Source organism: Remersonia thermophila, chromosome 4 (assembly GCF_042764415.1).
Source record: "Remersonia thermophila strain ATCC 22073 chromosome 4, whole genome shotgun sequence".
Taxonomy (NCBI): domain Eukaryota; kingdom Fungi; phylum Ascomycota; class Sordariomycetes; order Sordariales; family Chaetomiaceae; genus Remersonia; species Remersonia thermophila.
In genome coordinates this window covers 2,311,593-2,324,605 of record NC_092220.1, presented here as the reverse complement: position 1 = coordinate 2,324,605, position 13,013 = coordinate 2,311,593, and the positions used below count along the sequence as shown (strand labels likewise).

General features: G+C 59.3%; 5 protein-coding genes across 5 annotated transcripts; 2 read left to right on the top strand and 3 right to left on the bottom strand.

The window, feature by feature from the left end:
- Nucleotides 1-33: 33 nt before the first annotated feature.
- Nucleotides 34-1,407, bottom strand: VTJ83DRAFT_4797 (uncharacterized protein; the record flags this gene model as incomplete). The annotated part of the gene is made up of 2 exons (XM_071011325.1): nt 34-752; nt 879-1,407. 2 exons carry the CDS (start codon nt 1,405-1,407, stop codon nt 34-36), a joined length of 1,248 nt encoding a protein of 415 aa, XP_070866247.1.
- Nucleotides 1,408-5,098: 3,691 nt separating this feature from the next.
- On the top strand, nt 5,099-6,259 carry VTJ83DRAFT_4796 (uncharacterized protein; the record flags this gene model as incomplete). The annotated part of the gene is made up of 4 exons (XM_071011324.1): nt 5,099-5,413; nt 5,566-5,979; nt 6,066-6,152; nt 6,221-6,259. The coding sequence occupies 4 exons, from the start codon at nt 5,099-5,101 to the stop codon at nt 6,257-6,259; spliced, it is 855 nt and encodes a 284-aa protein (XP_070866246.1).
- A 287-nt stretch (nt 6,260-6,546) lies between these two features.
- Nucleotides 6,547-7,254, bottom strand: VTJ83DRAFT_4795 (uncharacterized protein; the record flags this gene model as incomplete). Its single annotated transcript, XM_071011323.1, has 1 exon — nt 6,547-7,254. One exon carries the CDS (start codon nt 7,252-7,254, stop codon nt 6,547-6,549), a length of 708 nt encoding a protein of 235 aa, XP_070866245.1.
- Nucleotides 7,255-7,754: 500 nt separating this feature from the next.
- VTJ83DRAFT_4794 (uncharacterized protein) lies at nt 7,755-10,290 on the top strand (the record flags this gene model as incomplete). Its single annotated transcript, XM_071011322.1, has 8 exons — nt 7,755-7,789; nt 7,877-7,935; nt 8,036-8,090; nt 8,191-8,297; nt 8,360-8,503; nt 8,563-8,929; nt 8,980-10,162; nt 10,249-10,290. 8 exons carry the CDS (start codon nt 7,755-7,757, stop codon nt 10,288-10,290), a joined length of 1,992 nt encoding a protein of 663 aa, XP_070866244.1.
- A 579-nt stretch (nt 10,291-10,869) lies between these two features.
- On the bottom strand, nt 10,870-12,661 carry VTJ83DRAFT_4793 (uncharacterized protein; the record flags this gene model as incomplete). Its single annotated transcript, XM_071011321.1, has 6 exons — nt 10,870-11,061; nt 11,131-11,285; nt 11,356-11,898; nt 11,973-12,318; nt 12,411-12,438; nt 12,528-12,661. The coding sequence occupies 6 exons, from the start codon at nt 12,659-12,661 to the stop codon at nt 10,870-10,872; spliced, it is 1,398 nt and encodes a 465-aa protein (XP_070866243.1).
- Between the last annotated feature and the right edge of the window lie 352 nt (nt 12,662-13,013).

The following is a 13,013-nucleotide window of genomic DNA, read 5'->3' as shown; positions in this document are numbered from 1 at the left end:
CAAGGCCCAACCACGGCCATTTCCGCTCCGCGGCTAGTCCTGGAAGATCAGACCAGCGGCGTACTCGACATTCCCGCCCGCCGCTTCGAGCGCCTGGATGGCCCTTTGTTCCGATGCTCCGAGGGCCATGAGCTGCTCGATGTGCTCCCTGGGGAATGTCGGCGGAGCGGGCCGGGCGGGGGCCGCGGAACGGGGGGCCGGCGTTGAGGTCGAAGCAGCCGCGGGAGCGGGAGCAGGAGCCGCCGATGACGACGACGACGGGGCCGAAGCCGGCGCCGGGTGGATGGCTCCAGAGTGCTGACCGATAGACGTCCCCGCGGGACCCGGAGCGGTGGGCTCGCTCTTGACGGCCTCCTCGAGGTCGCGGGGAATGTCGGCCGGGCCGAGGAAGGGGATCTCGTGGCCCTGGATGACGAGAAGATCGCGGGCGAGGTCGATGCAGGCCCGGTGGCCCTTGAGCATGTCAAGACCAAGCAGCAGCTCGACCTTCTTGCCTTCCATGACGGTAAAGGCGCACGGCAGGAAGAGGGGGCCGATTTTGATGGGGACATGGTGCACGCGGCCGATAATGGCGGCGGTGCCCACGCCGTGAGCGACGCCCGCGAAGCGCTTGTCGACGAGCCGCATGATGCCGCAGGCCTCGGCGCACTGCGGGCTCATGATGGTCGCTTGGGCGCCCGAGTCCACCATGGCCTTGACTTTGTGCCCGTTGACTTCGACGTCGAGATAGAGCATGTGTACGGTGCTGAAGACTGTGGAGAAGCAATGTGTCAGCGAGGCGTTGCCAAATACGCGGTGGAGGGGAGAGGGAGGGAGGGAGGGAGGGCCCGGGTTCGGCTTCCGTCAGGCGACGCTGCCGTGGCAGCTGCCGGTCATACCTTCTGGGTTGTGTTCCAGAGCGCTCTGCAAGTTCTCCATGACCCGCTCCTGGCGGATGATCTCCTCGATCCTCGCCTGGTTGTCAGGATCGAGATCGGAGTTTAGCATCTCGATCTGGCGCTGACGCTCCGCGCGCTCCCTCCGTTGCCTGTCAACGCTGTCGGCGAAGAGGCGGGCAAAGGCCTGAGGGTCCTCGGCGGCGGCCACCAGGTCGGGTCTGGCGCGGCCCACCTCGGCCCGCAGTATCGGATCCCCAAGAATCTGCAGCCGGATCGTCTCCGGGTCCTGCTCGGGAGGTTGGCGCGGGGCAGCACGGGCCGCTGCCTGCTGGCCAGACGGCGCGTCCGAGACTGTCCTGCCCCTCATGTCGCGGACGTGGAGGGCGAGCATGTCGCCGTCGGCGATGCTGAGCTCCGCCAGCGTCTTGCTGTTGTCTGTGATGAGCTGGCCATTGTGGTAGAGATGCTGGGCGCTGGGATGATGGTTCGTCTCGGCTTGGATGAAGCTTCGCAGGAGTTCAATGGTCATTTCGGGGTAGACATCTAGAGTGAGCAGGTCCTGGTCCTCGCTCTGGGAGTTGGGGATGGTGATTGTGATACGCCTGCGGGGCTTGTTAGACTCCCTCCCTCCCTCTCTCTCTCTCTCTCTCCTTGGCTGATGGAACTGGAGAAACACGGGGAGACTGTTCTCACATGTTGGAGGAGAGGTACGTTGCCGATCAGCTTGGTAGCTGGATCCACAGGACAGGTGGTTCGTGATACGATCGGCTTGATGGGTAGGGTTGGGGGGTGAAAGTGCCCGAGGCGGCCTTGTGCTGTTGTTCCAAGTGGGGTGGAAAGCTAAGGCGGATGAACCGGAAGCAGGAAATGAGGCTAGGAGACGCAACGACGCAAGAAGAGGTTTGTTTGACGGGCCTCGCAGGTCGCCGACGTAGGTATGGTACTTAGGGAATGCCAGGGCAGGGAGGTAGGAGGAGTGTGGTTATGCCTAGAATGACAAAATACAGAGCACCGACACGCCGCGACAAGGTTTCGATCACCTGTCTGTCAACGGCCTAAGGGGTTGGAGCTCTTCAGGAGAACTTCGGTGTCAAACGCTGGGAGCTCCCCGCAGGACAGTCCAGGGTGTTGACCTGACGGGAGTGTGGGGTGTTGTGTTGTGAGGTTGCGAGCTGTTGTGGGGTTGAGGTGCTGGTCAGTGGTACGGTGGAGCATCGGCTCCAAATCTCCAGGGCTGAAAGGGAGCCGCTGGGCCTTAAGCAGTGGCAACCAGGGGGGGTTTGCCACTGGAATGTCCCACTTGAACTCGCAGATCGCCTGAATCTGGACCTGCGCTGCTGCCTTTTTCATTACCGCCGTTTGTCGATGGGGGCAGCTTGGGCTTGCTCGGATTTCCATCCGGCTGGGCAGATGGAACCCCAGGCACCTCCGAAATGACGTGGGCGAGAATGACAACTGCAGCACACCGGCACTTTTGAAGTTTCAGACATCCATCCTGCAGCTGCTTTGCCTCGTCCATATGCAAAGCACGGAAGAAGGCCATGGAAGGTGGTCGAGCAAAAGCAACAGGACCTGTGCTCCAGCAGCATCCGCCGTGCCCGGCCTGCATGTCTTGATTCCATGAGGCCAGAAATGGAGCCGATCCGCCCCGGGTGGAAGCCGCCGGGTCCATGGGCCGTCGCCTCGTCGCAGGCAGTCAGAATGGGGGCCGAGGTTGGTGAGCCCCGGTACCTTATGCTCGGTTGAGCCTCCAGACACCACCACCACCAGGCCGGGCCAGCCGCGAGACAATGGACTATAGCTACCCGCCCTGCAACAAACCAACAGCCTCGGCAAAAGGGCAGGGCGTGATACAGACCGGCAGTCCGGCAAGGCGGCAGTCCGGCAGTCTCATCCTGGTCTGCGGGAGAGACAGCTATGCCAACAGGCACTCTGATCATTATCCCCCAACAGCATGGCAGCCTCGAAGATGCCTCTAGCTAACGGGGGAGGGGTAAAGACGGAATACCATTGTGATCGCATTCCCGGCCTTGTTCGAGTTCCACCATGCTCTCGTCGCAGCCTGTTGTATTGGGATACAAGGAAGTATTTCTCGCATAAGCGCATCTTGCTGCCCACCTGCCTATTATATGGCCAGACGGAGACAGAGGGATCCTGAAGAATCACACACTCCCTCTGAACTCTCGCTGCTACAGTCTGACTCCTGTTGAGGTGATCTATCTTGCACAGGCTCGGCCTCGCGCAAGAACCGTACACCAACATTAGCTTCTGTTCCTGCCATTGCGGGCGGCGAGGTGGTCACATGGCAGCAAGCTGGGTGGCGTTTCGGGAGGAGTAGGCTCCAGTGGAAAAGAAAAGAAAAAACAGTTTGGGCCGGCCGTGACTGGGCCTGTTGTCTTCCATCTCGGGGAAATGTCTGGTTGGCACGTGGATGCTGAACCGGTGAGATGTTTTCCAGGGCTGTTTGGTGACCTGCCTTCTATCTCGCTCTTCCGTGGCCTGGACAACGTAGCATATTGCTTACATGGCATGCGCCTCGAGAAACTGGTTGGCCCTCCGGCCTATGGATGTCGTGCGACCAGTTTCTGATGCGTAGAACTCTTCACATGCTATGCAATATATTATTCCCTTTCTCCACCTCCCGGGTCGCTTGAGCGGTCTTGTTGTTGTGGGTTGTCTGTCGGCCCTAGGTCGTTGAGAAGCTGGAGGCTTGGCATGCCGAACGATGTTCCAGACAGCATTCTTTAAGCCTGGCCGAGCTTGCCTTCATGCACCACTATGCTCTTTTTTTTTTTTTTTTTTTTTTTTTTTTTTTTTTTTTTTTAGAAGAAACCCCTTTTAATCGATTGTCTTTCGTCAGCCGTTGGCCGTCAATGTTGAGGTCCAGGAAGCCCGTAATTGGCTGCTGACCACGTTGGCTTTGTCTCTTTCGGCGCCCTTGGTTCAAGCTTCTCTCGGCCTTCAACCCCTCATCATCCATGACGTCAGGAGGGGCAATCAGATACATTTCAACCCCACGATTGACCTTGTAAGTACACTTGGGATCCATCAGCGACAGCGGCGTGACCCATGTTGGTCCTGAACGGCTTTGTCATGTCACATCGCAGATGGTGGCGGGCTCCCCTTTCCGAGGCATTGTGAACTTTTGGACCGGGCCGGTTATAGGTGCTTCATTACTGTAAGGCGATGAGAACGGTTGGGAGCCGATCACATTCACGCCTTAGAGCACAGCTGTGCAAAGCCAAGAGTAAGGTAACTAAGGCACTCAATTCCTTCAAACCTTAAAGAGCATCTCTGAGGTCTTGCACCAACAACCCTGGAGTATGTGGAAAATAATCCATCGCACCATCCACTCCATCATGGTGGAATGATCTGTTTCCCTACCTATCTGAGCTTGCCCCATACTCGGGTCGGGCTGTGAGGCGGCTCCTCCCGTTCACCTGGCCTGGAGGAAGGTCTGGCCATTTGACAAAAAGGTACCTAGGGGCTAGGTTCAGGTACCTCGCTTTGGGCAGCCACGGCATCTTCCATGCTCTTACTTAGGTACCTACCCCTACGGCGGCGTTGCGACTTGGCTAAGCTCCATTCCATTTCCCAACGCGGCGAGACCTGCATCTCGGCGGGGACTTGTTCACCCTTGGGTCTCGGGTTTGCAGACGCGCATGGAAGTTTGCGGTACCCGAACCACCAGGCTGAAGTCAAGACCCTGCGGTACCTAGATGACCGTCGGGGTGCTCTTGTGTCCCCATTACATCGCCGAGCCAACACCATCCTCTGAGTGGCCTAAACCAAATCGCATCGCCGGCGCCGATGTGATTTCACAACCCTCCCGTTCCCGCAGGCGACTTTTCCTTCAGTTCTGTCGGCCTCGCAATTCTTCCAGAAGCACCCAACCTACCCTTCTTCATCCACTTTGAGAACTCCAGCCGGCGAACTGGGCATTCGTTGTCCGGTATCAATTCGCAAAACTCGGAGGGGAGAACGTCGCATTGACAAGCGGCGCGCACGCGCCTTCAACTGCGAGCTGCAGCCGCCACCCTGAACGGCCCGGTTCTTTGAGCGGTACGGACGCGAAACCCGATCCGTCTCGTCAACCGATCGCCGTAACCTCCGGCCTTCTCGCATCTTCTTTCCAGCCTGGATTCCAAGGCTGAACCGGCCCGGGATACATTGACCCACCCAGCCTCCTCAGCCCCACGACACCCGCCATCCTTGCGGGTATGAAACTCGAGGACATGGAGCGCCCCGACGAGGCGACCTCTGCTACCTCGGCCGACCCCTCGACCGGCAATGCTGAGCAGGCCATCGACGAGTCGTCCGATGTGGACGGTGACTTTGCCAACCTGCAGAAGATGCTCAGCCAGCGCCGGAGGGCGGCCAAGGACAGCCCCGAGGCCCGCCTCCTGAAGGCTCTCCCGTGCATCAAGAAGTTTTCGCCCTTGGTCCGGCCCCTGTCCATTTCGGACCTCAAGTCGGCCATCGCCCTCGAGAATGCAGCCTTCCCGAACCCGGATCACCGGGCCTCGCTCGAAAAGGCAAGTTCTCCCACCCTGTCGGCTCCCGGCTTTGCAACCTGCCGGGTTCCCTACCCGGGGCCCGCGCCTTTATCAACCCCCTTCCCCTCCCCCCCCCCTTCATGTCGGTCCCTTCCGCTACGTTCTGCTTACATGCGCCGTCCATCCTGCAGCTCGAGTACCGCCTCAGCGTCTGCCCTGAGCTGAGCCTTGGCGTCTTTGTTACGCTGGTTCCCGAGCAGGCGAAGGCGCTGGGCATCGCGACGCTCGAGACGGCCAACCCGGTCGAAGGGGGCCGTGCCGATGGCGCTGTCAGCGTGCTGCTCGCCCATATCGTGTCGACGCGCTGCCGCGGCGCCATCATCACGGACGACGACATGGCGTATCCCAAGGAGTGGCGCGACCGCGCTCGGCGGTCTGGCCAGCCCGTCGGTCACTACGAAGCCGGCAAGACGGTCGGGGTGCACTCGCTGGCCGTGTTGCCGCTGCTGCATCGATGCGGGATTGGGCAGCTGATCATGAGGTCGTTCTTGGATCAAATGAGTGGTTGTGGGCTGGTGGATAAGGTGGCTTTAATCTGTCAAGAGGTGAGCTCGCTCCTCGGAAACTTTCACGCGGCCCCCTCTCCCATCATGAACACGAGCTCCGTGCTGACCTGCTGGGGGACCGAAAGCACCTTGTCGCCTACTATCAGCGGCTCGGATTCCAGCATCTCGGGGAGAGCAAGGCCCAGTTTGGCGGAGGCGGTTGGCACGACATGGTCAGTAGCAGTCGACATTTTCTCCCGTTCCCCCTGTTGTCTCCTGGAAGCCTCGCTGACAATACCAGGTATATGACCTGGCCCGTCACCGCAAGCCGTCCCTCTAGGAAAGACCCTAGTCGACAGAGCGGGTTCATAGTGCATGGTCATGATGATGCATTTTCGGGGGCTCAACCGGACATTTGCTTTTTCTTCTTTCCATGTTTCGGGAGTCGTATGGATGGGTAGACGGTGATTTTCTTGCGGCCACGAAAGCAGCCGGCGTCAAAAAGTCCCCCGAACAAGGGATGGGGCGATCTTATATCAGCCCTCTAGTAGATCGCATTCATGGATTTCACAGATTTCACATGGTGAAACCACCCATCTTCGTCCCCCTTGTTTTGTTTTCCTATCTTTAGTCGGTCGCCTTATACTTGGCCCGGTACTCCTCCGTCCGGCGGATATCCTCGTCCGACGCCAACCCCTTTACGCCCTCAATGATGTCGTCAAGGGTGAGAATGGCAATAATGGGCAGGCCATACTCCTTCCTCAACTCGCCAATGGCGCTCGGCCCTGGCTTGCTATCGTCGCCATCCGCCGCCGGCAGCTTCTCCATCCTATCCAGCGCCACCACAATCCCCGCCACGATGCCGCCCTCCTTCTCGATCTTCCCAATCGCCTCCCTCTTCGCCGTCCCCGCCGTGATCACATCATCCACGATCAGGACCTTCTTCCCCTTGAGCGGACTGCCCACGATGTTCCCCCCTTCGCCATGGTCCTTGGCCTCCTTGCGGTCGAAAGAGTAGCATGTGTTCTTGTGGCCCTCGGGGTCCAGCTGGCCGAGGCGGATCGTGGTAGCGGTGGCCAGGGGGATGCCCTTGTAGGCGGGGCCGAAGACGACGTCAAACTCGCCGAGAAGCCCTTCGCGGCGCGCAGAGAGGATGGTTTCGGCGTACGCGGTCGCAAGCGACTCGAGAAGGTCGGCGCGGTAAAAGTCGCCCGCGTTGAAGAAGTAGGGGGAGATGCGGCCGGACTTGAGGCTGAACTGGCCGAACTTTAGGACGCCGCCGCTGAGGGCGGAGCGAAGGAAGGCGGCCTTGTGAGGGGGAAGGGAGGAGGACATTTTGGGCCGATGGCGTCGAGGAGGAGCGGCGAGGATAGGAGCGATGCTTACAGGGTCCGGCTGCAAAGCTAGGTCGATTCGGCTATGGCTTTCTCTCTATCCCCGACGTCGAACTCCCAAACAGCGAAAACCAGATGGGAAAAAGCCCACTCACTGCCCCGCCATGCAGCAACGGACGGCAAGAAATCGTGGTGGGGCAGGTCGTTGGAGCTCCCAGAATGGATGGCGGGGTTCGCCGGCTCCACCCCGGGTCCCGCACTCGATTCTGATAAGCCACACCGCCTTCCTATCTTGGTCGGGAAAGTGGTAATCCATGGTGCTCCGCAAAAAAATATTTCGGAACATTGCACGGGCAGATTTCTTGACCGCCCCGCCGGGTCCTGATTCTGCTTCTCCATACATTGCAAATCCCAGACCACGGCAGCCGGGCAGCAGATTCGTCGCCGGTCAGCCATACTCGGTCGCCAGAACACCACGAGTTGCCTGCCTGACTGCCCAGCATGACGGGGTGGAAAGACATTGCTCCCGTGCCAACGTAAGGCCTGCTTCGACGCTTCCCCTCCCCCCAGGCCCGAGCCGCACAACGACCTTCCATGATGCTGACCGTTGTTGTCTGCTGCAGGGCACAGGAGTTCATCGACATTGTCCTCTCAAGGACGCAGAGGCGGCTTCCAACTCAGAGTATGTTGGATCGGTGACGGTGTCGAGGTCATGAAGATGGTGGCGATCACGATGGCTGACGCGAATCTCTCTCTCTCTCTCTCTTCTTCTCCCTCTGCAGTCCGCGCTGGGTTCAAGATCAGCCGTATCCGCGCCTTCTACACCCGCAAGGTCAAGTCAGTACACTCCGGCCCTGCCACCGTTTTCGGCGCGCAACCTACGACGCCCTAGCGACGTGCGACTGCTCTCGAACCGGCCGCTAACCCCGGGATACAGATTCACGCAGGAGACATGCAGCGAAAAGTTCGGCGCCATCATCTCGAGCTTCCCCGTCTTGACGGACCAGCACCCATTCCACCGCGACCTGATGAACATCCTCTACGGTGAGAAACAACCAGGCGGGGATCGCTTGCCAACGGGGGAGATTCTGACTGTTTTGGATCAGATGCCGATCACTTCAAGGTGGCCCTGGGCCAGGTCTCGACGGCCAAGCACCTGATCGAGACCATTTCTCGCGACTACGTCCGCCTCCTGAAGTATGCCCAGAGCTTGTTTCAGTGCAAGCAGCTCAAGAGGGCCGCCCTGGGTCGTACGTGCACCTCCGAGCCCCCATCCGCACCCTCCCGAGGCGCTGACGGTTGTTATCAGGCATGGCCACTCTCATCAAGCGGCTCAAGGATCCCCTTCTGTACCTTGACCAGGTTCGCCAGCACTTGGCCAGGTTACCCGATATCAACCCCACCACACGAACCCTCCTCGTCGCTGGTTTCCCCAACGTCGGCAAGAGCTCCTTTGTCCGCTCTGTGACTCGGGCCGATACCCCCGTCGAGCCATATGCTTTCACCACGAAGAGCTTGTTTGTGGGTCACCTCGACTACAAGTATCTTCGCTATCAAGTAATAGACACCCCGGGAATCCTCGATCACCCGCTGGAAGAGATGAACACCATCGAGATGCAGAGCGTGACCGCGCTGGCTCATCTCCGGGCTGCGGTTCTCTTCTTCATCGACATCAGGTACGTTCCTCGCCTTGGGGTCGCAACCTTGCATCTCTAACACCGCGTAGCGAGCAATGCGGCTACTCCCTGAAGGCCCAGTGCAACTTGTTCAAGTCCATCAAGCCACTCTTTGCCAACAAGATGGTCTTCATCGTCCTCAACAAGATGGATATCAAGACGTTTGAGGAGCTCGAGCCCGAGATGCAGCAGGAGCTCAACGATCTGACAAAGTCGGGCGACGTGGAGCTGCTCCGCGCCTCGTGCGCTACCCAGGACGGCGTCCAGGACGTCAAAAACCACGTCTGCGAGCGGCTGCTTGCCGAGCGTGTGTCGCAGAAGCTCAAGGCCGGCACCTCGAGCAGCGGCGCCCTCGGGACTCGCCTCACCGAGGTCATGGCCCGCATCCACGTCGCTCAACCCATGGGCGGTGTCACGAGGGAGCCCTTTATCCCCGAGGCCGTCAAGAACCTCAAGAAGTACGACAAGAATGACCCCGAGAGGCGGACCCTGGCGCGGGATATCGAGGCCGAAAACGGCGGCGCGGGCGTCTACAACGTCGACCTTAGGAAAGACTACATCCTGGCGAATCCGGAGTGGAAGTACGACAAGATCCCCGAGATTTTCGACGGCAAGAACGTCTACGACTACGTGGACCCGGACATCGACGCCAAGCTTGCCGCACTCGAAGAGGAGGAGGAGCGCCTCGAGAAGGAAGGCTTCTACGATTCCGACTCGGACATTGGCGACGAGTCCGAGGAGGAAGTCCTGCAAAAGGCCGAGTACATTCGCGAGCAGCACAAGCTCATCCGCAACGAGGCCCGCATGCGCAAGTCCCTCAAGAACCGTGCCATCATCCCTCGCAAACTCCAGAAGAAGCCCCTGTCCAAACTCGAGGACCACCTCGACCAGCTCGGCGTGGACACCGAGGCCATGGATCTCCGCGGCCGCTCCCAGGTGCGCGAGTCGCGCGGCCGGTCTGTCACGCGCAGCCGCGGCGCTACGGCGGATCCGGATGCCATGGACGTCGACGAGGCGGGGCCTTCTGGGTCGGCCAAGGAGCGTCTCCGCTCGCTCAGCCGTGTTCGTGACCGCTCCGTCATGGCCACCAACCGCCGCGAGGATGGTGTTCGTGACGAGACGGCCCGCACAAAGGCCGAGAGGCAGGCGAAGCTTGCTCAGCGCAAGATGAACCGCATGGCGAGGCAGGGCGAGGCGGATCGGCATATTACGGCTTCTCTGCCGAAGCATTTGGTACGTTTCTTCTTCTTCTTTGCTCTGTTGCCTTTTTTTGGAGTGGATATTGGTGAGAAGAATGGGAGACTGACGGTAGTTTACAGTTTTCGGGCAAGCGCACCATCGGCAAGACGCAACGCCGTTAAAGACAGCCTTTTCTCTGGCGTTTGGTTGGATTGGTGGTTACATGTTTGTGTATGGCCGAGACAAGAGCCGAAGCCAGGGGTCCGGTAGAAGCAAAAAGGCCAGGGCGGCGACAGGGTGGCATAGGGAAGCAAGTAGATTGGGTTGAGTCCAGGGCGCATGTGATCCGCAGCATGAGAATGGCTCTGGATTACCAGGTTCCATGTCGATAAATGTGTCGTGGTTTTGTGTGTATGATCCTGGCGTAGGGGAGTTAATGGATCTGATTCTTCGGCTGAGTTTCGGGTATTAAGCCGAGTCTTAAAAGGCCGGCTTCAAGTTTCGTTGACGTGATGAAGGATAGATGACGGGAGCGTGTCCCGGACCAAGATTCACGGAGCCAACACGAATGGCTTATCCTTTTCCGACGTAAGGGTCGCGTCATGCATTCAAAATCGGGCTTTGCTTTGCATTCAATCACAGCATATTATATCGCGCCCTTTACGATATGACGACACCTATACGACATGGCGCGCAGTCCATCCTTTCCTCTCATCCCCACGCCCCATCTGCCACCAACCTCCCTTCTTCCTTGCCGGTGCTTACTCGGAAGTGACCTGAATGCCCTCCCTGAGGCCTTCGACCTTGAGCTCCTCGCCAGCCAGACGGCGATAAATGTCCTTGACGTCGTCGGTGGCCGTCTCGAAGTGGCTGCTGGCGTCGTAGCTCTTGGAGATGTAGATGTTATCCTTGGTGCCGTCCTCGATGGGCTCGTAGAGGGGAATGGGCGGGCCCTGGGGAACTCTGCGTCAGCAACCGCATGAAACCGATTTCGTGGAAGACGGAGAAGGTGCATTGCTTACCATGAACTGCTCCTCGATCTTGCCCAGACGCTCGAGACCCGGGGCCAGCTCGAGGTGGTGGTTCGCCGAGGTCTCGGCAATGGTGGACACGATGGCAATCCAGTACCCCTTGGGGCAGACGTTATGGGCGGAGGAGACGCAGGCGATGTAGATGTCTGGAAGTCGACAGGGATTAGAACAACCTTGCTCTGGAACGGGGCGATGCGCAAGGACAAAAAAGCTCACCATTTTTCCGGCCCACCTGCGACTGCGGGATGATAATCTGGCACGAGTCGCTATCGTTGGTGTTCGCAATGGGGTGCTTGAGGATGCAAATGGCGCGCAGAACATGGCCGACCACGCGAACCTTATCCGGGAAGTAGCTGGGGTCGCCAATGATGGTCTTTGCGCGCGTCTCAAACTTCATCTCGGGCTCGATGCCGCGCATGGTGGCCTTGATGCCAACCGCCTTGCCATCCTCGTAGATGAGCTCGTCCAGGTTCGTGTTGAGCATGTAGGTGCCGCCATAGATGGCGCTGAGGCGGGCGAAGCCCTGCGGCAGCTCGCCCAGGCCGTAGAGCGGGTAGATGTAGGGCGACTTGCCGTAGCGGGCCACGCTGGTGCCGTACAGGCGCAAGCGCTCAATGGTCTCGGGGGCGCTGCCCGGAGTGTCGAGGTACGCGTCGGTCTGATAAAGCGCCATGGCGTGGCCAGCGAAGTCACGGGTGGTGTCCTCGAGGCCAAACTTGTCGTAGACATCCTTCATGGTGCAGGTGTTCATGTTGAGGCCTGCGACAAGCAAAAGCCATCAGCTATGTTGCCCGGTGCAAAGAACGGTAAAAAAAAAAGAAGGCATAACCAACCCTTGTGCGTGTTGGGATCCTTGGGGTCGAAGGCGCCCACCCACTCGATGAAGGTCTTCATGCGGCGCTTCTCAAAGAGGCCCATCAGGGGCGACTTGAGGGCCTCGCCGGCGTCCGAGGGCACCTTGGCGACGGTGGCCTTGGACCCGGCGCCCTGCTGGACGTAGCTGCCAGCAACCTGCTTGAACTCGAGGTAGCGAGTAACGTCGGTCGAGACAAGGATGTTGGTGAGCTCGCCCGCCGACATGAGGAACTTGGGCACCAGGTCGATGTTCCAGTCGTTCAGGCGGCCGTACTGCTTCCAGGGCTCGGTGCCCGGAGTGAAGTTGCCATACTTCTTGAAGAGCTATACGACGCAAAACAGGGGGAGGGTCGTGGTTAGACGGTCGTCACGGCTTGTCTTTTCCATTCGGGATGGTAGATGCGAAACGGACATACCACTTCGAGGTTGACAGAGGCCGCCTCACTGCGCGAGGAAAACGGCGTCAGCGACGTTGAAGTCTTCGAGCCAGCCCGGCCTCTCCGACCTGAGGGGCAGACAAAGGCAGCACTCACCCGCCATAGTGGTCGTTGCGATCGATGTGCAGCACCTTCTTCCCCTTGACGCTAAGCACACCCGACAGGATGCACTCGGTCAAGCCTGTGCCCAGCACAATGACGTCGTACTCGGGAGCGATCTCGTCGGCCATGGTGAAGGCGATGGGTATGGGGTTGTGAAGAGGGAACGGCAGAGAGAGCGAGGTTCGAAGGGAATGGGACGGTGGCGGAGAGCGGTGGAGAGGAGAGCTAGGGCGCTGAAGATGGCAAAGGGAAAAGAGGAGGGGATGGGGGTTGGAAGCGAAAAGGGCTGGAGATGTCGATGAAAGTTGATGAACACCAGGTCCGAAATGAACCCTTCTCGATAGGTTGGGCTTCTTGGGTCGTTAATGAGGTTGCCAGGGAGTTGGTTGGTTGAGCCTGCATTCAGGAGCTGGAGGTTGCCGTGGTGGGGGAATGGGGACGCTGAGGGGGTGGAGGTGCCCCGCTTTGGAGCCTCTTGGG